Source organism: Chiloscyllium plagiosum, unplaced genomic scaffold, assembly GCF_037043375.1.
Source record: "Chiloscyllium plagiosum isolate Xiang-an unplaced genomic scaffold, Cpla_swu_hap1 HiC_scaffold_2, whole genome shotgun sequence".
NCBI lineage: Eukaryota > Metazoa > Chordata > Chondrichthyes > Orectolobiformes > Hemiscylliidae > Chiloscyllium > Chiloscyllium plagiosum.
In genome coordinates this window covers 158484465-158508151 of record NW_028270140.1, presented here as the reverse complement: position 1 = coordinate 158508151, position 23687 = coordinate 158484465, and the positions used below count along the sequence as shown (strand labels likewise).

Here is a 23687-nt window from a genome sequence, read left to right as displayed (position 1 = left end):
TGGTGGAAACATCTTTTCAACATCTACCCTGCCAAGTTTCCTCAGAATAGTGTATGTTTCACTCAAATAAATCCTCATTCTTCTGGATTTCAGTAAATAAAGATCTAATCTGTTCAGTCATTCTTGATAAATTAAACCCTTCATCCCACGATTCAGCCTAATCAGTCTCTTTTCAATTGTTTCCGTTGACAATCTATCATTTCCTAAATACAGGGACCAAAACCATCAACACCCTGTACAATTGAAACAAGACTTCTTGATTTTTAAACTCTAACCCCCTAACAACAAAGGCAAAACTTACATGTCCTTTCTTAATTACCTGCTGTACCAATCTGGTAACACTTTGTGTTTCATGCACAAGAACACCCAGCTTCTTTGGTGCAGCACATTTTGCAGTTTCTCTCCATTTAATTAAGTGTCCACCTTTTGATTCTTCCAAACACAAAGTATATGACTTCACACTTTCCTACACTCAACACCACTTGCCATGCTTTTGCCCATTCACTCAACTATCTATATTTTCTTGCAGATTCATTACATCCCATCACAACATGCCTCCCACCTATCATCAGCAAATCTGGATGCATTATCCTTTGACCCCCAAGTCATTAATGCAACCTGAAAAAGACTTTTTAGTTCTGACTCTCTGTCTTCTGTATGTCAGCCAATCCTCAGTCTTTATTGATACATTATCCCCAATACTATGAGCTCTTATCTTATCCAATAGCCTTCTTTATGGCTCCTTATTCAATGCTTTCTGGAAATCCAAATACACATTTACCAATTCCCCTTTATCAACTCTGCTTGTTATATCTTAAAGAACATTAGCAAATTTGTCAAACCTGATTTCCCTTTTACAAAACCACATTGACTCTGGTTGTGTTAAGCTTTTCTAAATATCCTCTCAACACTCTCCTACCTTGTCTAAACTTCCCTAAAGCCTCCTTGCATCCTCCTCACCAATCTCACATAATTTTGTGTATTCAGCAAACTTAGAATACTGTGTTAAAAATCACACAACACGAGGTTATAGTCCAACAAGTTTATTTGGAGGCACTAGCATTCAGAGTGCTGCTCCTTCAACAGGTGGTTGTCAGTGCTCCAAAAGCCAATGCCTCCAAATAAGCCTGTTGGACTCTAATCTGGTGTTGTGTGATTTTTAAACTTTGTCCACCTTAGTCCAACACCAGCACCTCCAAATCATTAGAAATACTACATGTGATTCCTTTATCCAAATTGTTGATGTATATTGTGAATAACTGGGTCCAAGCACAAATCTTTGTGGTATCCACTTGTCACTGTCTGTGGCTCCAAACATGATCCAGTTGTTCCTGCTGTTTTCCTGTTTGCTATCCAATTCCCACTTCATGGCAGTATATCCCACCAATCCCTTGTGCTTTGATTTTGCACAATAACCTCTTATGTGGGACTTCATCAAAATCTCCCTGAAAACCCAAATACACTTTTCCACTGACTTCCCTAATTTATTTCACTAGTTATAACCTCACAAAACTCTGAAGTGAGAAAAGCTGCTGCATCCATGAACTCCGAACTGCACTGTTTGCATATAACACGTCGGAACTGGGTTGAGATGGCTCAAACCCATTTCTGATGATGCCATAGTTGGATATTACCAGGTTTTGGAAGAATGGGAAATTGTGAGCGAGTGAGGAAAAGAATATCATAAATTGGGGAATCATGGAATGAATCTCAGTTTCAATCCAATGGGGTTCAGGAAAATCATTGTGGTTGATTTACTTGGAGCACATAGAAATTCCACACACAACTTGTGATATTGCCTCATAAGTTACACACACCATGACATCCACAATCTAGACATGTGGACAAGGTATGAAAACATGGCATAATGAAAGATTACTGCCAAGTTGCTAAACACATGATCAGATATTTACTTTGGTTGGCTATACTGCAAGCTGAACACATGGACTACTACCAATGTAGGGCTTCAATAAGAAATATCAACAATGAAAACATTTTACTTTTTTTATTATTCATCGATGGGATGTAAGCATCACTGGTTAAGCCAGCATTTATTGCTCATCCCTAATTGTCCAGTAGGCAGCTAAGAGTCAACCACATTGCTGTGTGTCTGGAGCCACTTGTTGGTCAGACCAAGTAAGGATGGCAGATTTCCTTCCCTAAAGGACATCAGTGAACCAGATGGGTTTTTCTTGACAACTGATAATAATTTCATGGTCATAATTAGACTCTTAATTCCAGTGTATCATTGAATTTACATTCCACCATCTACCATGGCAGCCTTTGAATCCAGGTCCCCAGAACATTACCTGGGTCTTTGGATTAATAGATTCACGATAATACCACTAGCCCATCACCTACTTTTAAACCTGAAGACCCTCTCAGTTGCATCTGACTGTACAACTCTTGGTATTTGACATTAAGATGATGTGTAATAATCTTGAGTATTAACCTGTATCCTGGTTCAATAGAGAGTGCAGGAGAGCATCCCGGGAACAGCATCGGGAATACCTAATAATGAGGTGTTAACTTTTTGAAGCTACCAAAGAGGACTACTTGTATGCTAAATAGCAAAAACAGCACGTGATAGACAGAGCTAAGTGAACCCACAACGAACAGATCAAAAACAGCAAGTGATAGACAGAGCTATGTGATCCCACAACGAACAGATTAGATCTAAGCTATGCAATGCTGCCACATCCAGTCATGAATGGTGGTGGACGACTCATTGGAGGATCCAGCTCCACAAATATCCCCATCCTCAATGATGGAAGAGCTCAGCACATCAGTGCAAAAGAGAAGACTGAAGCCTTCGCAACAGTCTTCAGCCAGAAGTGCCAAGTGGATGATACCTCTCAGCCTCCTCCAGTGGTCCCCAGCATCACAGATGCCAGTCTTCAGCAAATTCAATTCAATCCACATTTATATGAAAAAATGGTTGGAGGCACTAGATACTGAAACTGCTACAGGCCCTGACAACATTCTGACATAGTACTGAAGACTTGTTCTTCAGCATGCAGAAGAATATTTTCGAGTTTAGAACATATTTGGAAGATAAAGGACATGATTCAGCATCACCATTTGATCTGCTCAGGTCTTTATAACCTCCAGTCTCATCCCCAAACAACTACTTTTAGTTGCTGTTTATTAAGTTAAAAATCGCACAAAACCAGGTTATAGTCCAACAAGTTTATTTGAAAGCACTAGCTTTCAAGGTGCTGCTTGTAGTTCATCAGGTAGTTGTGAAGCAGGATCATAAGACACAGAATTTATAGCAAAAATTACAGTATCATGCAGCTGAAATGATATATTGAACAAAACTAGATTAAGTCTTTCATCTTTTAGAATGGGTTTGTTAGTTTTGGTTCTTTAATATGTAAATCCCAGAACTTCATTTAAGTCACATTCTCAAGATAGCTTAAGGTTTTACAACAGAAGGTGCCACCTCAGCTCAGATAATGTATTAAAGGTGTGAGATTAAAGTCTGTCTGTATCCCAATCTTGAGTCAGACTTGTTCTATTCCTAAAGTGGAATTTACATGATATTACGTGAATTGACTGCCTGTAGGTTATGTATGGTAACACCACACAAACCTGTCACAGCAACCACAGCAAGGCATGACAGAGTGTCGACATGGATGCTGCCATTACACATGGGGACACCACTCACCATATACGCGACAGGTACTCATGTGACTCGGCCAACGTTGTCTATTTCATATGCTGCAGGCAAGGATGCCCCAAGGCATGGTACATTGGCGAGACAAAGCAGAAGCTAGGACAATGGATGAATGGACACCGCACAACACCACGTAGAGGTGTTTCCTCCCAGTTGAGGAACACTTCAGCAGTCCAGGACATTCAGCCTCAGACCTTCAGGTGACCATCCTCCAAGGTGGACTTTGGCACAGGCAGCAATGCAAAGTGACTGAGCAGAGGCTGACAGCAAAGTTTGGTCCCCATGGGGATGGCCTCAACAGGGACCTTGGGTTCATGTCACACTGCAGGTGACCCCACTGCACTATAAACTTTCTCTCACACACAAATTCTTACATACTCACACACTCAAGCAGACCGTCTCTCATACACATGCTGTCTCTCATACGCACACATTTACACCCCTCACATTCACACCCACTCACATACCTTCTCACAGGCTTATATCCCATCACACCCACACATGCAAGCACACACTCTCTCGCATGCACTCACACTCATTCTGTCTCTCTCTCCTACACACAGAGACACACACAAGTCTATGGGGTGAATTTATATTTGCAGAATTATATATGCATATACATCATATTTTGCTCAGAAAATAGATAACCTACAGGCAGTTAATCCATGTAAAATCATGTAAATTCCACTTTAAAAATAGAACCAGTCTGACTCAAGATTGGGATACAGACAGACTTTAACTTTTAATGCATTGTGAGCTGAGATGGCACCTTTTGTTATAAAACTTTAAGCTATCTTGAGAATGTGACTTAAAAGAAGTTGTGGGATTTACATAAAGAACCGATGCGAGCAAACCCATTCTAAAAGATGAAAGACTTTATTTAGTTTTGTTCAATATATCATTTCAGCTGTATGACACTGTAATCTTTTGCTATAAATTCTGGGTCTTATGATCCTGCTTCACAACCAACTGTTGAAGCAGCACTTCGAAAGTTAGTGCCTCCAAATAAACTTGTTGGACTATAACCTGGTGTTATGTGATTTTTAATTTGTCCACCCCAGTGTAAAACCAGCTTCTCTAAATCATTGCTTTTTATTGGCACTGCAACCACCTGGAAGACTATGATCTGTCATAGTCTTCATGACCTTACTGTAATACTGAACCAGATATAAAATACGTGGGATGGGGATATCAGAAAGCAATTCACACCATCTGAGAGACTCCAAGACTTTGCAACACACAAACTGCCCTAGACTTGTGTTGCATACTCCACTAAAGCTTCTCACACCTTTTTTGATGGCAACTGAACACCATACCATTTTATCTTGAGAAAACTCAGGGGGCTAGTTGGAGAACAGCATCTGCAACTGATCTTAATGAGATCTCTCCAATGAGTCCCACTGGCCTGCACTTTTCCTAAAGGCCTGAAAATTGTTCAATTACTTATTCTTTTCTGACTGAACCATTGCCATCACTCTTTCTGGAGTTTATTCCAGATCAAAACAATGCACAGCATTAAAAAAGACATCCAATTACATTCTAGCTCTTCCCCCCATTCTCTTTAATATGTTTCTTGTGGTTACCAAACTGGAAAGTTGCCTCTCCTTCTTAAAAACCATGACAGGTTTTAAATGTCTAGTGAATCTTCCCTCAAATGATTCTGTTCTCAGGAGAACAACCCTAATCTCCATATGTTTCAGTTATTTCAACATCAAAGCAAAAAAAGGAAGAGCCATTGAGCAATGGACGAGGGAAGATTGAAGGAAACCAGAGAAGATACAAGATGAAGCCAATGGCCTCAAAAAGCTAAGATCACAACAAACACATGAATGTCGTTTCCAACAGCTCCCTCTTCAACAATCCCATTTTACTTGATTAAGAATAACATTTTATACCATTTTTTCATTCAAACCTTACTAGCTCTTAATTGTATACCTGTGAAAAATGGCACATATTGAACTTACCATCTGAGGAGTAGACAGTGTTACTGACAGCCACAGTCAGGAAGAACCAAGTGGCCCAGATCGCAGCCATTACTCAATCCAGAATTACCTGTAAGAAAAAATATTGAATTACTAAGGTGAAGGTCACATCTTCTTTCTTTTGTCCAACCTGATTGATCTTTATTCTGTTGTTCCAGAGAGCACCAGCATAATTCCAGTAACATTCCTACATTTCTAGGCATCAAATAGGTTTTCACCAGAAACACAACCATTGCCAATATCCATAAACTCAAGCATGGAGACAATAAGAACTTCTGCACCTCATCAAGCCTAGATCAACTACAACAGCACAGAGTACCAATCAAGTTCGGCAAGATTCCCCTTGGGAGACTGTTTAGCAAGGTTAGATCTCATGGAATACAGGGAGAACTCACTATTTGGATACAGAACTGGCTCAAAGGTAGAAGGTGGAGGGTTGTGGAGGCCTGTGACCAGTGGAATGCCACAAGGATCAGTGCTAGGTCCACCAATTTTCATAATTTTTATAAATGATTTGGATGCGAGCATAAGAGGTACAGTTAGAAAGTTTGCTGATGACACCAAAATTGGATGTGTAGTGTACAGCGAAGAAGGTTACCTCAGATTACAACGGGATCTTGACCAGATGGGCCAATGGGCTGAGAAGTGGCAGATGGAGTTTAATTCAGATAAATGAGAGATGTTGCATTTTGGGAAAGCAAATCCAAGCAGGACTTATACACTTAATGGCAACGTTTTCACTCAGATGTTGGTGCATGTATGGAATGAGCTGCCAGAGGAAGTGGTGGAAACTAGTACAATTGCAACATTTAAAAGGCATCTGGATGGGTATATGAATGAAAGGGTTTGGAGGGATATTGGCCAGGTGCTGGCAGGTGGGACTAGATTGGGTTGGGATATCTGGTCAGCATGGACGGGTTGTCCGAAAAGTCTGTTTCCGTGCTGTACATCTCTATGCCTCTATAACTCTAAATAAGGAACCCAAGTAACTTTCCCATTTATACTCCAAGGATAGATGTAGAACAGTTAGATACAGAGTAAAGCTCCTTTGACACTGTCCACATCAAACACTCCCAGGACAGGGACATCACAGGGTTAGAGCATAGAACATGACAGCACAGTACAGGCCCTTCGGCTCTCGATGTTGCATCAATCTGTGGAACCAATCTGAAGCCCATCTAACCTACACTATTCCATTCTCATCCATAAATGAACTCCAGGATGAAATTTTCCCGTCAACCACCACCCTGCTTTGTTTCAGCTCGCCAATTTCTGATCCAAACCGCTAAATCACCCTCAATCCCATGCCACTGTATCTTGTGCAATAGCCTACCATGGGGAACCTTATCAAACGCCTTACTGAAATCCATATACACCACATCAACTGCTTTACCCTCATCCACCTGTCTGGTCACCTTCTCAAAGAACTCAATAAGCTTTGTGAGGCGCAACCTACCCTTCACACAACCGTATTGACTATCCCAAAGCAACTTATTCCTCTCTAGATGATTATAAACCCTATCTCTTATACCCATTTCCAACACTTTACCCACAACTGAAGTATGGCTCACATGTCTATAATTTCCAGGATTGTCTCCACTGCCCTTCTTGAACAAGGGAATAACATTTGCAATTCACCAATTGTCTGGCACTATTCCTGCAGACAATGACAACATAAATATCAAAGCCAAAAGCTCTGCAATCTCCTCCCTGGTTTCCCAGAGAATCCGATGATAAATCCCATCCAGCCCAGGGGACTTACCTATTTTTACACTTTCCAGAATTGCTAACACCCCCTCCTTATGCACCTCAATCCTGTCTAGTCGCCTGTATTTCAGTATTCTCCTTGACAACATGGTCTTTCTCTAGTGTGAATACTGACGAAAACTATTTGTTTGGCACTTTCCCATCTCCTCCGACTCCATGCACAACTTCCCACTACTATGCTTGATTGGACCTAATCTTACTTTAGTCATTCTTTTATTCCTGGTATAGCAATAGGAAACCTTAGGGTTTTCCTTTATCTTGTCCGCCAATGACTTCTCATGTCTCCCCTGTATATGTCCTGCATATATATTGTTTTTTTCCCACACTACTGCCAAACAGTGATAGTGCTCATTTTCCTCCGGCACCCATGTCATGTGCAGGTGTCGGACACAGTGAAAAGAAGTGCAGAAAACTTTATTCATATTGCACTACCAGGTTAGATACAGAGTAAAGCTCCATTTACACTGTTCCCACCAAAAACTCCCAGGACGGAGCATGGGGTTAGATACAAAGTAAAGCTCCCTCTACTGTTTTTAAACTGCAAGTAAAGCTCCCTCCGCACTGTCCCCATCAATCAATCTCAGGACAGGGTCAGCACGGGGTTAGATACAGACCAAGACTATCTTAGTCAGTTTAATCCCCGGGATAGTGTGATTGTCCTCTAATGATCGAAGAATGTGAGGTGATCTGATTAAAACATTAATAACTATTTCAATGTGTAACAGGGTGGATGTAAATAGAATATCTCCCTGGTGCTGACTCTAGAACTGCAGGGCATCACCTCAGAATAAGGGGCAGGTCATTTTGGACTGACCTGAGGAGGAATTTCTTCACTCAGACGGTAGTGAACTCTTGGAAATCTCTGTCCCCATAAAGCTGAGGAGCTGAATCATTGAGCAGATACAAGACAGGCTTCTCGGTATCAAAGGACATGGAGGGGGTACAGTGAGGGAAAATGGTGTTGATATAGATGATCAGCCATGATCCATTTATATAATGGAACAGGTTTGATGGTCTGCATGACCTCCTCCTCTTCCAATGATCTATCCCCTATCAGACTGCTCCCTCATGTACTGGATTCCACAGTCAGCCACCAACCCCGTCAAGATGCTTCAGAATCCTATACATTTCAAAGAAACTTTCTTTTTCTAAACTTCAAAGATTAGACTATTGATTCAATTTACTCAGAGGCTCATCAAAGAAAAACCAGGAGACACTTAGGCACTGCCCTTTGAGAAGGGCACTGCTTGTCACTGGCCACTCAGGTGTTTCCTTTCTTGCTGGTGGTGGAATATAAATAAAGTTTTCTGCCCTCACTTATTTCACTGCGTCCTACACCTGCACACACGACGACATGGGTGCTGGAGGAAAATAAGCACGACTGCTGTTTGGCAGTAGTGTGGGAAAAAAATAAAAATATATAAGCAGGACATATACACATGTGGGTGCTGTGAGAAAATGAGCACCACTGCTGTTTGACAGTCGTGTGGTGATATGAAAAAAATGAAAAAAAATATATATAAATGGGGATTTAGAATTTCCTCAAAAAAATATAACCAGGAGTCACTTAGGCATTGCCCTTTGATGAGAACGGCACTTGTCACTGGCTGCTCAGGTGTTTCTTTTCTTCCTGGTGGTGGAAGATCAATAAAGTTTCCTGTAATCGTTCTTCACTGTGTCCCACCCCTGCGCATGGGCGCTGGGGAAAAATAAGCACTACTGCTGTTTGGCGGTAGTGTGGGGGTTTAAAAAACATATGTATAACCAGGAGATGAGAATCTTTCAGTCCAGGCCACTGACTCTGAGCTGGCACAAGTAAATAAAGGGTGACTTAGTGATGGGATACCAGCCTCTGTGCAGTTATTTCAGCAGCAATGCTCTCATGCCATGAGTGAATAAAGAAAAAAAATCGAGAGAACCTTCAAATGAATGTTTGTCCTTTCTTAACTGTTGGACAAGCTGCATACAGTATTCCATATGTGGTCTCACTAAAGCCTGAACAAGCTACGATTCCAGTCTTTTTGTAATGAAGGCCAACGTGGCATATGCCTTCTGAATTGTTTGCTGTACCTTCATGCTAACTTTCCATATTCCTTGTCGAGTACATGTACACGAAACAATGTACTCTCTGAATATCAACATTTACAAGTTTCAGGTCTTTTGAAAATGTTTTGTATTCTATTCTTACAAAGAAAGCAAACATTATACTTCAATTTGTTGACCACTCACTAAATCTGTCTTTTGCAGCATTTCTCCGTCCTTCTCACTGATAAAGGTGAGCGACATCAAATATTAACTGTTTCTGTCCAACAGATGTTGCTTGTCTGAAATGATAATTTACAGCATTTCTTTGTTTCATTTCATACAATATTAATTTGTCTTGAGTAATTTTTAGGTAAGTTTTATTTTCTTTCCTTTCTCCTCCCTCATCTTCAAATAATCCAAAAGGCCATCCAATCTGAACCAAGAATTGGCCATGCTAAATTGCCCATAGTCTTAGGTGCATTAGTCAGAGGGAAATGGGTCTGGGTTGGTTACTCTTTGGAGGGTCGGTGTGGACTTGTTGGGCCGAAGGGCTTGTTTCCACACTGTAGGGATTCTAATCTAAAAAACAGATGGCCTCATGATTCACTACCCCAACAATCCAGTTGCTGAGTTCAGTTCCCACTCTGGGACCTGCTATTGTAATCAGGAATTTAGAATATGTTTAGCTAACAAGAAACATTTTATTTTCCTTTCAAGCATCAAGGCATACAAGATGCAACAACTCAGATACCATGGCCCTTTGGAACCTTCCTCCCCTCCCCTTCACTCTGACCCAATCCCCTTCCCCAACCTCACCACCTGTTGGATATTCACCGTCCCTCCTCACCTTCCGCTCTCCGATACTGAACGTTCTGTACTCAGCAACAGTCTCAGTTTTATCCCTTCGCATCCCCACCTGAATGAATTATGGGCCTAACATGGCATCAAGCTCTTCCATCATCTTCACCTCTGTATCCAGTTCTTTGAACAAGAGTTCTCTCCATATCCCACAGACCCCTTTGCCCAGCTCCAACAAGGTCCTCCCACCTGAACCTCATCCTCTGGCCATTTGCCCTGCACTCGATTTGTTCATTAAGAACTGTTAACATGACATTGGTCCCTCAATTTCTCTGCCCCCTCACCCAAATCAACTGACTGCATTCTGTGCACTTAGATCCAACCCTGACTTTGTCATTAAGCCTACTGATAAGGATGGTACTGATATAGTCTGGCGTACTAACCTGTACATTGCAGAGGCTGAGCTCCAGCTCTCAGATACCTCCTCCCATCTCCCCCTGGACCATGACCTGTCCATGGAACATCAGGCCATTGTATCAACTACAGTCACTGACGATCCCCCACCCCACTGCCTCCAAGATGATTGTCCCCCAGCCCCGCACAGCTTACTTCTATCGCCATCTCAAAATCCACAAACAAGACCGCCTGGGCAAAACCATTGTTTCAGCCTGCTCTTGCCTCTCAGAACTCATCTCTTCCTACCTTCACGCAGTCTCTTTTCCCCGGCTGCAGTCCCTGCCCAATTACCTCCGTGATTTTTCGACACTTTACGCCAGTTTCAGAATTTCCAATTTGCAGGCTCCGGCCGCCTCCTCTTTACCATGGACATGCAATCCCCTTTACATGTTCATCCCCCACCAGAATGGTTTCAGGGCTCGCCGCTCCTTCCTGGAGCAAAGGCCTAAACTGTTCCTACCCATGACCACCCTCCTCTGCTTGGCTGAGCTCATCCTCACCCTGAACAACTTCTCTTTTAACTCCTCTCATTTTCTTCAGGTCAGAGGGGTGTGCATGGATTTTCGCATGGGTCCCAGTTATACCTGTCTCTTCATGGAGTACATGGAACGTTCCTATTCCGGCCCTATTTCTCCGCTATATTGATGTCATCAGTGCTGCTTCTCTCTCTCATCCGGAATTGGAAAGATTAATTGATTTCATTTCCAATTTCCACTCCACCCTCACTTTCACCTGGTCCATCTCTGAATCTTCCCTTCTCTTCCTCGACATCTCTGTTTCCATTTCTGGGGATAAACTGGCCACTAGTATCTACAATAAACCCATCGACTTCCACAGCTACCTGGACTATACATCCTCGTACCCGGTTTCCTGTAAAGATTCCATTCTATTCTCCCAATTCCTCCGTCATATATGCTGCAAAGAAGCTAACTTCGACAAGGGAGTTGTCCACTTCTTCCGCAACCAAGGAATCCCAGCACAGTTGTCAATAGGACCCTCGACTGGGTCCAACCCATCTCCCATACTTCCACCCTCACCCCCTCTCTTCCCTCTCACAACAGTGATTGGGATCTTCTTATCTTTACCTACTATCCCACTAGCATCTGCATCCAGAAGATCACCAGCCGCCATTTCTGCCACCTCCATGAGGTGCCACCACCAGACGCATATTCCCTGCCCTCCCTTGTCCACTTTCTGCGTACCATTCCCATTGGGATATACTGGTCCATTTTTGCTTTGCTCCTAGCAACCCCCCCCCCAACTTCCCCAAGGCATCTTCCCCCTGCATTCACCGAAGGTGCAATACCGCCCATTTATTTCCTCCTTCCTCGTATCCAAGGCCCCAAACATACCGTCCAGGTGAAAGTACTTACCTGGACTTCACACTATCTCATCTACTGCATTCACTGCTCACAAAGTGGTTTCCCCCTACATTAGGGAAACGAAGAGTAGACTGGGTGACCACTTCGCAGAATACCTACGTTCTGCCCACAAAAACATGGCTTCAAGTAGCCTGCCACTTTAACACACCACCCTATTCCCTGGCAAACATCTCTGTCACAGGCTTAGTGCAGTGCTCCAGCAAAGGTTAGTGCAAGCTGGGAGACCAGCACCTCAGTTCCCGCGTAGCGACCCTGCAGCCTCCAGACTCAATATCGAGTTAAAGAATTTGAAGGTCTGAACTCTCCCGTGTCCTAGCCCTCAACCCCAAGTCTTGTTATTACATTGTCTGCCATTACACCCTACTTTTTGTTAGCAACTAACAGTCTCCATTTGCAATTATTCACTCTCCTAGCCAGATCATTATCCATACCTTTGTCTGTCCAACTGTTCTTCTCTTTCTTTGGGCTCTATCCCCACCTATCATTTACTCCTTACCCTCTCCATCTTCCGAGCTACCATCAGTTCTGGGGTAGGGTCACTGGACCCTAAGCATTAACACTGATTTCTCTTCACAGATGCTGCCAGACCTGCTGAGCTTTTCCAGCAACTTCTGTTTTTGTTTCTGATTTACAGCATCCACAGTTCTTTCAGATTTTATTTAAATATCTAGTCCGTCCTGTAGTAGGATTCAGCTCCACAAGCTAAACTACTGTTACCATGAGAATTGAGGCACTTAATGAGACCGCAGAGGTGTGGATCACAGATGAGGACAATATTATCATGAGAAATCTAAGTTGAAACTTTATTGCTGGAACAGCACAGCAGGTCAGGCAGCATCCAGGGAACAGGAGATTCGACGTTTCGGGCACAGGCCCTTCTTCAGGCCTGTGCCCGAAACGTCGAATCTCCTGTTCCCTGGATGCTGCCTGACCTGCTGTGCTGTTCCAGCAATAAAGTTTCAACTTTGATCTCCAGCATCTGCAGACCTCACTTTCTCCATGAGAAATCTAAGTCAAACAAACAGTCTTTCGAGTAATCTCACATTGAGCAGTGAATGATCGAGTGTACACTGTCTGTGTTGATCTTTCAGCAGCCATCAGTTGAGCCCCAGGGATGTGGAGCTGCCTGAAATGTCCCGGCTATAAGTGCTGCTTGCTTCCCCAAAACTGATTTACTGCATGACATTAACAGTGGCAATGTGCAGAATTCTTCAAGCATGGATAATTGCACTTAAACAGCCCCTCCCCAAAACCTGAAACCTAACATCCTTGGATGGAGATTCAGGCAGGGTGCAGCATGAGCTCCTGAAGGACACATCTCTGGTTCCTGATAACCTTTGGAGTTATGTTTAACTGGTCAGTGCAACTTGTACCAATTGCTAATATGCAATAAACTGCCTCTTGTGTTAGACAAGTTCCTCTTCTTATTTAAATTCTATTGTAGTTTATCCTCTCCCACTGCTAGTGAGATCAGTCCATAGACTCAATAGTGAAAGGAGGAGTGGTGGCAGCACTCTAGCAACCACAAGCCACCAATGGTTCACACTACATCATACAAATGTTCCCAGCAAGCATTAAACATCAGAATGCCTCAGTCTCTCAAACACCTCATGTTTGTTTCTTTACCAATTCTGTCCAAAGACAGGGCCCTGTATGTTAATAAAACTAAGTTCCAGTACAGGTAAATGTGCCACACCACATGCCCCATTGATAATGTCAAATTGGTTGTCAGCATAATTCTTAAGAACATTCAAGACTGTTTAGCAAATGTCGAACATGAAATCACGTTAATATCCGACACTGTATTTATAAACCTCTAAATGATTCACATTCCATTCCAATGCTCCAATCAAAGCCCACTTGTGAACCAAGCAACACTCTCTTCATTACATTATAAAATACTGTTCCTCTTTATTCTTGCAAAGTATCCTCATATGTACAAAATGCAAAGTTTCAGTAATGGCATTTTTTCAGTAACACAAATAGCATTATCAGAACTTCAAAATCGTAGATTCATTAACACCGTCAGCCTTGACCTATTCTGTTCTAAAAGTACCATATTTGACAGTGTCAGTCGGTGCACAGGAATACAAGAAATAGAAACAGTACACCACTCAGTCTCTCGAATCTGCATAGCTCTCCATTATCATTATGGTCAACCTAGTTTTCCTGCCCACCCCCCCCATCCACTGATTCACCTGGAGACCAAACATGTGTCTGTCCCAGCCATAAATATCTTCAATGATGGAGCCTCTATAAATCAGTAAGGGAGGAAATTCAAGAGAAACAACTCTCTTAGTAAAGGCATTTCTTCGCAATTCAGTCTCAAACAATTGGCCAAAATCATTGCCAGTAAGAGCTAATTAGTCCCTCCTGTTGTTGTTACTGTGTTGCTCTTAACCCTTCGCTTGCTTGTGCACCTCCTCTTGCTCTTTACCCCCCTCCTCACACTGTTACTCCCTTCTCCTTCTGTTAGCTCCTCGTGTTATACTATAATTATGTGTCTTGCCTAGATTCAGGAGCAGTATGAATTTTGTGCACCTTCTGAATGCAGCCTGTGTTGTTTACACCAGGAGCTGCCAGATCAGCGATGATTTATTGCTATATTGATTTCCACTGAACAGCTGATCCCATGCCAGCTCAACTCTCAAAGTCAAACTCAGCATAAAGCCTTTTTGTACTAGGGACTAGTCTTAAACACACCATATCTAAGTCATATAGACGTCAAACACATATTAACCCCTTCCTCATACTCACTTTCCACTTGTGATCTAAAGAAGGACTTGAATTTACACATTACAACCTCCGAGCACTGATCCCTCACAGAAAAGTGGAAAAGGTTCTGTTTAAACTTTACTTGAAAACTCTTGTAAGTAAGTAGGAGTAGGCCTCTCAGCCCATCGAGTGTACCCAGCCATTTAATACAATTATGACCTATCAAATATTTCAATGCTTTTTACCAACCATCTCCATAACCCTGTACCCCACTGGCAATCAGAAATCTATCAATCTCCACCTTAAACATACCCAAATAGTAACCTTCCAAGGCAGTTTGCGATAGGGAATTCCAATGGATCACAATCCTCTGAGTGAAAAATATTGTCATTTCCCTAAATGACCTCCCCTTAGATTTAAATTGTGCCCCCAGTTCCAGACTCTCCCACCAAGAGAAGCATCTTACCTGCATCAACCCTGTCTCTCCCTTGAACTATTTTTTAAGTTTCAGTGAAATTACCTTTCATTCTTTGAACTTTAGAGAATACAGGCCCAGTTTGCACAATCTTCCTTTATAGATCAGCGCTACTATCATAGGAACAAGTCTGGGGAACCTTCGTTGCACTCCTTCTATGACAATAATATTCTTTGAGATAAGGAGACCAAAACTGCACAAAGTACTCTAGGTGCATTCTAACCAAGCTTTTATACAATTGAAACAGGATTTCACTAGTACTGGTCACTCATCTTGCCCCTCTTTTTGCCTCCCCGCCAAAATCCAACCCCCGAATTCCACTATCGCTTACGGCAGCCATTTGGATGTGATTGGATAATGGAATGAAAGAGAAAATAAGATACACAAAGTATAGACTATGAGGTAGCCCAATCTTCTACTTCATGAATCTCATCAGTAACTTGGGAGCATAGAGGTTAAATATTGTTGAAAAAGGTGACATGCTGTGGAAGCTTTGCATCTTGTACTCATCAGAACAGATGCAAAAATATAAAATTTTAATGGGAGCGTCAATTTCTAGTGCACTAGAACAAGGTGAATGTACCAGAGAACTATTGTTTTCAAAAATGGGACATATTCCTTTTGCTTGAAGAGGATAGGGCTAATAAAATCATAAGACATGGGGCATAAGTAGTCCATCCAGTTTGCTCCACCAATGAATGAGGTCATAGCTGATCTGATAATCATCAACTCCACTTTCCTTCTGTAGCTGAGTATTAAAATGTAGCTTTTAGCAATGTGAGCCTGACTGAGCATCTTGTATAGGTTGTGACTGTGATCCTTTGAACACTTGGGACTATTCAGTAAGTTTTTTTCCCCAACTGCAGTGTCCAACATTAGATGTGATTCCATATACTGAGTCTTGTAAGCAAGGGCTTGTTGAGTATACATACTCAACATACTACTGTACTCTACATACTGCAAACCGCAAGGTATGTTCATCCTTTCCAGCATAATCCAAGGAATAGATATGATCCTTTGAGATGTACAGAGTATAAGGCATCACACCAACACTGAAATTAATATACCACATTACTCATTTGTGTGACAGGTACAACATCATTTTCGCTTGACAGTAACATCTTGTTCGTCATGAACACCACTGATGTTAATATTACATTGTAGCAGCAGCATGGAATAGTTAGCTTCATCCTTTCCAGGGTAATCTGAGGAATAGCAAGTCCCTTTCAGGGCTACACAATGTGGTCTTAGTCCATCGGAAGTTTCTGTGATAGTGTGCACTAATCTATTCGGCCACTATTCTGCAGGATAGATGGTGTATTTGTCAAGTTTTTGATTTATATTCATAATAACATACACTTTTTTTATTGATGTTAAAAGGAAATAAAATTTATCTTCTTTGATTACTGATCCTTTATCCCTGCAACTTAAGCACACATTTTGCATTATAACTTTTCATGTCACACCTTATTAAATACTTTTGGAAATCCAAGTCCACCACATCCACAGGTTCCTGCAAATAACTCTGATAAATCCACCAAGGATTCTCCAACTTCTCACAACATTCAGCGTATTTGTTAGGGTAGATGTTGACTAAATGTTTCCACTGATGGGAGAGTCTAAAACCAAGGAACAGAGTCAAGGAATAAGGGTATATACATTTAAAACTGACTTTTAAATGTGACTCCAGCAATGTGGTTGGCTCTCACCTTCTGTGCATATAGGGATGGGCAATAAATGCTGGTCTAGGCATTAACATCCACATTCCATGAAAGAATAAAGAGAAAGGTTAACAATGCTTGCTGAGGCCAGAAGCTAGGTTAGACTTCCAATCTTGCTCATCATATCACTCATATCCACCACTGGAGGAGACAAAATGAAGTAGACTCTGCTGGTCTTCCAGGCCTAGCTGGGCCAAATACTGTCCCATTAGTTTCCTCCCATCATCAAAAGTCACAGAAATCTTTAAAATAAACAAATTCATAAACAACTAAGTCACTGTCGGAATCACATTGCACCAGGCATTTCCACATTCCAAACTCAAACCTTGGCCTAAGATCTACCAGAGGCCATAGTGTTCTCCTTGTCAGCAAGATAACATCTGAGTGAACACAGGACCAAGAATTCCGAGTAGACATTCAAGTGAGTTATAGCGAAAATCCTCTAGTATCTACAATCAAACTTGACACCATGAAAGATGGTAACCAGCCGGACAGACTACAATGAAATTGTAATGCTACTGGATTAGTAAATCAGAGGACCAGGTCAATGATCTGAGATGTGGGTTCAAATCCTATTAGGTCAGATGCTGGGACCTAAATTCAATGATCAATTGGAATTGAAAGCAAGCTTCAATGATGGTTAACATGGCAACTATCATTGACTGTCATCAAAACCCATCTGCTTCACTAACGTCCAGTTAGTAGACAAAAGGGAAGGAATTCGTTCCCTCAGACATTGGAGAATCTGGAATTCTTTGCCACAAAGAGCTGTCAAGGCTGGATCATCAAATATATTAAAGCCTGAGAGACAGATTTTTAATCAATAAGAGAATCAAGGGTTGTAGGGAAAAGGCAGAAAAGAAGAGCTGAGGATTAGCAAGTTTGCAGATGACAATAAGATTGGTGGAGTAGCAGACAGTGAAGGTGACTGTCAGAGAATACAGCAGAATATAGATAGATTGGAGAGTTGGGCGGAGAAATGGCAGATGGAGTTCAATCCGGATAAATTTGAGGTGATGCATTTTGGAAGATGCAATTCCAGAATGAACTACAAAGTAAGTGGAAAAGTCCTGGGAAAATTTGATGTGCAGAGAGATCGAGGTGTTCAGGTCCATTGTACCCTGAAGGAGGCAACGCAGGTCGATAGAGTGGTCAAGAAGACATGCTTTCCTTCATCAGATGGGATATTGAGTACAAGAGTTGGCAGGCCATGTTACAGTTGGATAGGACTTTGGTTTGGCCACATTAGGAATACTGCATACAGTTCTGGTTGCCACATTACCAGAAGGATATGGATGCTTTGGAGAGGGTGCAGAGGAGGTTAACCAGGATGTTACCCGGTATGGAGGGCACTAGCTATGATGAGAGGTTGAGTAGATTAAGATTATTTTCATTACAAAGACGGAGGTCAAGGGGGGACCTGATTGAGGTCTACAAAATCATGAGAGATATTGACAGGGTGGATAGCAAGAAGCTTTTTCCCAGACTGGGGGATTCAATTACTAGGAGTCACAGGTCTCTCAAGGTGAGAGGGGAAAAGTTTAAAGAAGATATGCATGGAAAGTTCTTTATGCAGAGGGTGGTGACTGTCTGGAATGCGTTGCTAGTGGAGGTAGTAGAGATGGGCACAATAGCATCAGTTAAGATGTATCTGGACAGATTCATGAATGGGCAGTGAGTAGAGGGATACAGATCCCTAAAAAATAGATGAAAGGTTTAGATAGAGGATCTGGATCAGCGCAGACCTGAAGGGCCTGTTCCTGTGCTGTAGTTTTCTTTGTTCTTTATTTTTGTTTAATATTGGATCAGTCATGATCTCATTGAACAGTGGAGCAGATTTGATGGGCCAAATGGCCTACTAGTGGTCTTATGGTCCTCGAGGAAACAAAATCTGCTTTCCTTACCTATTCTGGCTAACATGTGACTCCAGATCCATGGCAATGTGTGTGACTTTTAATGGCCTTCTGAAAAACGGCTGAACAAATTCACTTGGTTCAAGGGCAATCCAGGTTGGCCAACAAATACTGGCCATGCTAACAAGACCAACTGCCCAGGAAGGAACAAAAATGATGCCAAAACTGCAGAAACTTTTGAAGGAAATATATGATCAGGAGATGCTCAACATTCCCCAGAATCTTCAAAAGTAGCAATACAATCATTCCCCATTGACCAGACATTGAATTGAATGAACTATATCCAACCTCCAACGCCTAAGAACGCCTCATCTTCCGCCTCAGGACACTTCAACCCCAGGGCATCAATGTGGACTTCACCAGTTTCCTCATTTCCCCTTCCCACACCTTACTCCAGTTCCAACCTTCAAACTCAGCACTGTCCTCATGATCTGTCCTAACTGCCAATCTCCCTTCCCACCTATCCGTTCCACCCTCCCCTCTGACCTATCACCTCCATCCCCACCCCCATTCACCAATTGTACTCTTTGCTACCTTCTCCCCAGCCCCACCCACCCCCCACACACCCCATTTATTTCTCCACTCGACAGGTACCCTTGTCTGTTTTCCTGATGAAGGGCTTTTGCCCGAAACGTCGATTTTCCTGCTCTTCGGATGCTGCCTGACCGGCTGTGCTTTTCCAGCACCACTCTGATCTAAACTCTGGTTTCCAGCATCTGCAGTCCTCACTTTTGCCTAACTGTATCTATGCTCTGGCTGTATTTGATTTTGTTTACTGTCATGAGTACTTAAGTACATTGAAAAGCTTTGTTTGTGAGTAGTACAGGTAGATCTTAGTAAGCATGGACATATAGATCATAGGGTGAAAAACAGGACATGTGCTAACAAGATCAGCATTATTTGAAGTTAAAGAGTCCAATCATCTTTCTTAGAACAGCAGGGAAGAAGCTGTTCTTGAACCTGTTGGTGCATGTATTCAAGTTTCTGTGTCTTCTGCCTGATGGAAGAGATTGTAGGAGAGCATGAAGAGACAGAGAGAAGACTGGCACTTTGCACAGCTCTGCCTTACAATCTGCATGTCCTGAATCAGGAGTGTGATATTCATTTTCACCAACGGGTGCATTTGAACATATCTGAAACACCAAAAGAATATAACAGTTCAGCTGATTTGCGCTTCTGCCCAGAGGCTCGGTACTCAAGTCCTTGTCTCAGTTAACTGAGGTCACGAAGGGCAAATGTGATGGAAAGCAGAGCAAATGAGAAGGAGGAAGTGAGAACTTTGGAGGAATCACAATTCAAATTTAAGTTGGGAGGTGGGTCAAGAGAACACCAAAGGAATTAAAGGCTTTGAAGCAGTGGCAAGGCCAATGTGGATCACACTAGAAATCAAGTTCAGGAGGGCAACAAGGGCTTTGAAGGTGCAGAATCAGTCCTTTCTCATAGTCAACCCATATTGAAACTTTGACAGCTTTCTTGCTTCAGTCTTATTGGCTGTGTTTAACCTCCCACCTGCTTAACAGAACTGGACTTGGCACTGAATGTGACAAGAGGTACCTGTAACTTTTGAGATGTCTGGAAAAGAGAGCCATAGAACAGAACATGTCCAGTTTATAAATCAAACACTATTTAATCAGTTCCATGGATGGGGTGCGAATGAGAGGAAGCAAGAAGTAGAAAGAAATGGCAAAATAATTTAAACTGATCACTCCCTTGATAAATGAGAGTGCAAATAGGTTTAATTGAAACAAAGATGGGGGATGGAGAATGACGTCAGCATGTTTAAGGCAATATCAAGCAGGCAACAAGAGGCTATTTATGATTTATGGGGAAATGAGAAGCTGGTTTGTTTGCTGATTTCTGCTGGAGTTTAATGAGTGAATCATTGATACTTCAGAACATGTCAAAGACTTTGTACATATTTGCACTTTAAAAAAATAGTGTACATTTAAAGGAACACTGTCATCCTAAAACTGGGTGTTGGAATCAATAAACTGTGCGGTGCTATCATTGCAGGACAGCAGAAGGTTCACCACACAGAAAGAGGCCATTCAGCCAGTCACATTTGTTCTACTTTCTGAAGGAACAGTTCAACCAATGCCATTACCCAGCCTTCTCCCCATATGCCTGAAGAATTTTCCTTTTCAGATATCAGTCTAATTCCCCATTGTAAGCTTCAATTAAACCTGCCTCGCCCACTGTCAGACAGTACATCCCAGACCCTAACCCCTCGAGTGAACCTGTCTCCCCCCACACTCTCAGACAGTACATCCTAGACCCTAACCACTTGCTGCATTAAAATCTTTCGCCTTGTGTCACGTTGTTTCTTTTGCGAAATTGCCTTCAATCTTTGCTCTTGATTCTTCATCAATGGCAACATTTTGTCCTGATCACCCCTGTTTTAAATAACTAACCCACTGAGTTTATCCACTGCTGACAAACAACTGATCATGACACCATGCTGTGGATACAACTCAGTGGGATGTAAATGGTGCAGAGTAGAAGAAAAATCAAATTTCAAAATAATTTAAAGAAAAGTGGAAGAGAATAAATCTAAAAGTAGAGACAGCGAACTGAAGGTTGAATGCTGGAAGCATTCACTCGAGGGGTTCTCGAGGGGTACAAGTATCTCACACATGGAGGGGGCAACCTTAGCAAACTCTTATCTGTGAAACCCAGTTTTGGATTGAGCCACAAGTAGCAAGAGGCCTGGTAATGCTTCTGAGCCCCATTCTAGACTTGACAGCCAAGAAGATGTCTTGATAACGTGCAGGGTAGGTGATGGCCTTGTGTTATTATCAAAAGACTATTAATCCAGGATCCAGGTTATATTCTTGGGACCCAGGTTTCAAATCTCACCACACTGACAGCAGAACTTTAATGCAATAAAAACCTGGAATTAAAATTCCAATGATGACCATGAAACCATTGTCAATTGTAAAATCCCACATGGGTCACTGACATCCTTTAAGAAAGAAAACTGTGACCTTACCTGGTCTGACCTACATGTGACTTCAGACCTATAGCAATGTGGTGACTCTGGGCAATTAGGGATGGACAATAAAGTGGGGAGTGGGTCTGAGTTGGTTGCGCTTCGGCGGGTCGGTGTGGACTTGTTGGGCCGAAGGGCCTGTTTCCACACTGTAAGTAATCTAATCTAATCTAATCACACAGCTGAGAGTCTGAAAGACTGGCGGTTACATTCAGGTCATTTTTAACTATTTGCATTTCCAGCTTGGAGTTTGCATGTTGAGACCTTGTATGAGCAATTTGAACATGAATTTAGCAGATCTTGAAGCATTGCTCATCCCTGGATATTAGCTGATCATTAGTATCAATTCATAGTTTTTTTGCCATAAACAAACTTTAAGTAATATTAGAAAGCAACTATAAAGGAGATGGACAGGTTAGTTTTATTAAAAATTCTTTAAAGTGAGGACGAGGAGGATTAGAAGGGGTGAGGACATTTTTTATTTCTTGCAACAGTCTTTTAAAAGTAAAAAACCAGTACACTCCACACCCTAACCCCTCGAGTGAACTTGCCTTCCCCCACACCCTCAGACTGTACATCCCAGACCCTAACCCCTCAAGTGAACCTCCCTCCACCCACACTCTCAGACAGGACACCCCAGATCCTAACCCCTTGAGTGAACCTCCCCCTCCCCCCACACTTTCAGACAGTACATTCTAGAACCTAACGCTTTGAGTGAACCTGCCTCCCCCCACACTCTCAGACAGTACAGTCCAGACCCTAACCCCTCGAGTGAACCTCCTCCTCCCCGCACACTCTCCGACAGTACATTCTAGACCCTAACCCCTCGAGTGAACCTCCTCCTCCCCCCACACTCTCAGACAGTACATTCTAGACCCTAACCCCTCGAGTGAACGTCCTCCTCCCCTCACACTCTCAGACAGTACATTCGAGACCCTAACTCCTCAAGTGAACCTGCCTCCCCGCACACCTTCAGATAGTATACTCCAATCACGGTGCTTTGCTCATTTCAGTCACTGTGTCTTGTTGATGATATAAACTTTGCAGCAGGTGTGGTAAAAATAGCATGGTCTATGTTTAATTTATCCACCGCAGTGTGAGACTTGACAAAACATACAAGTATCTCACACATGGAGGGGGCAACCTTAGCAAACTCTTATCTGTGAAACCCAGTTTTGGATTGACCCACAAGTAGCAAGAGGTCTGGTAATGCTTCTGAGCCCCATTCTAGACTTGACAGCCAAGAAGATGTCTTGATAACGTGCAAGGGAGGTGATGGCCTTGTGTTATTATCAAAAGACTATTAATCCAGGATCCAGGTTATATTCTTGGGACCCAGGTTTCAAATCTCACCACACTGACAGCAGAATTTTAATGCAATAAAAACCTGGAATTAAAATTCCAATGATGACCATGAAACCATTGTCAATTGTAAAATCCCACTTGGGTCACTGACATCCTTTAAGAAAGAAAACTGTGACCTTACTTGGTCTGACCTACATGTGACTTCAGACCTATAGCAATGTGGTGACTCTGGGCAATTAGGGATGGACAATAAATGCCAGTCTAGCCAGTGACATCCACATCCTGTGAATGATTTTTTTTCAAACGTGGCCAAAGAGGTTGAGAATCAACTTGCAACTTCTTCCAAAACACACGTATGGCACATGGTAGGAGCAAGAGTGAAGAAACTATAGGAAAAAATTGAAGCTTTTACCATCACTATCCATAGTTCCAGATTACAACATTCCATCAGAACAGCAACTCGAAGACTTTACAAATGAA

General features: G+C 42.3%; 1 protein-coding gene across 2 annotated transcripts in view; it reads right to left on the bottom strand.

The window, feature by feature from the left end:
- ghra (growth hormone receptor a) overlaps positions 1-23687 on the bottom strand; it is a 220467-nt gene that overhangs the window by 181102 nt on the left and 15678 nt on the right. For both annotated transcript variants that reach the window (XM_043703291.2, XM_043703317.2), the window contains one exon: positions 5644-5731. In XM_043703291.2, the coding sequence (XP_043559226.1) occupies positions 5644-5713 (70 nt within the window). In that variant the 5' untranslated portion in view covers positions 5714-5731. Of the gene's footprint in view, positions 1-5643; positions 5732-23687 lie in introns of those variants that run through there.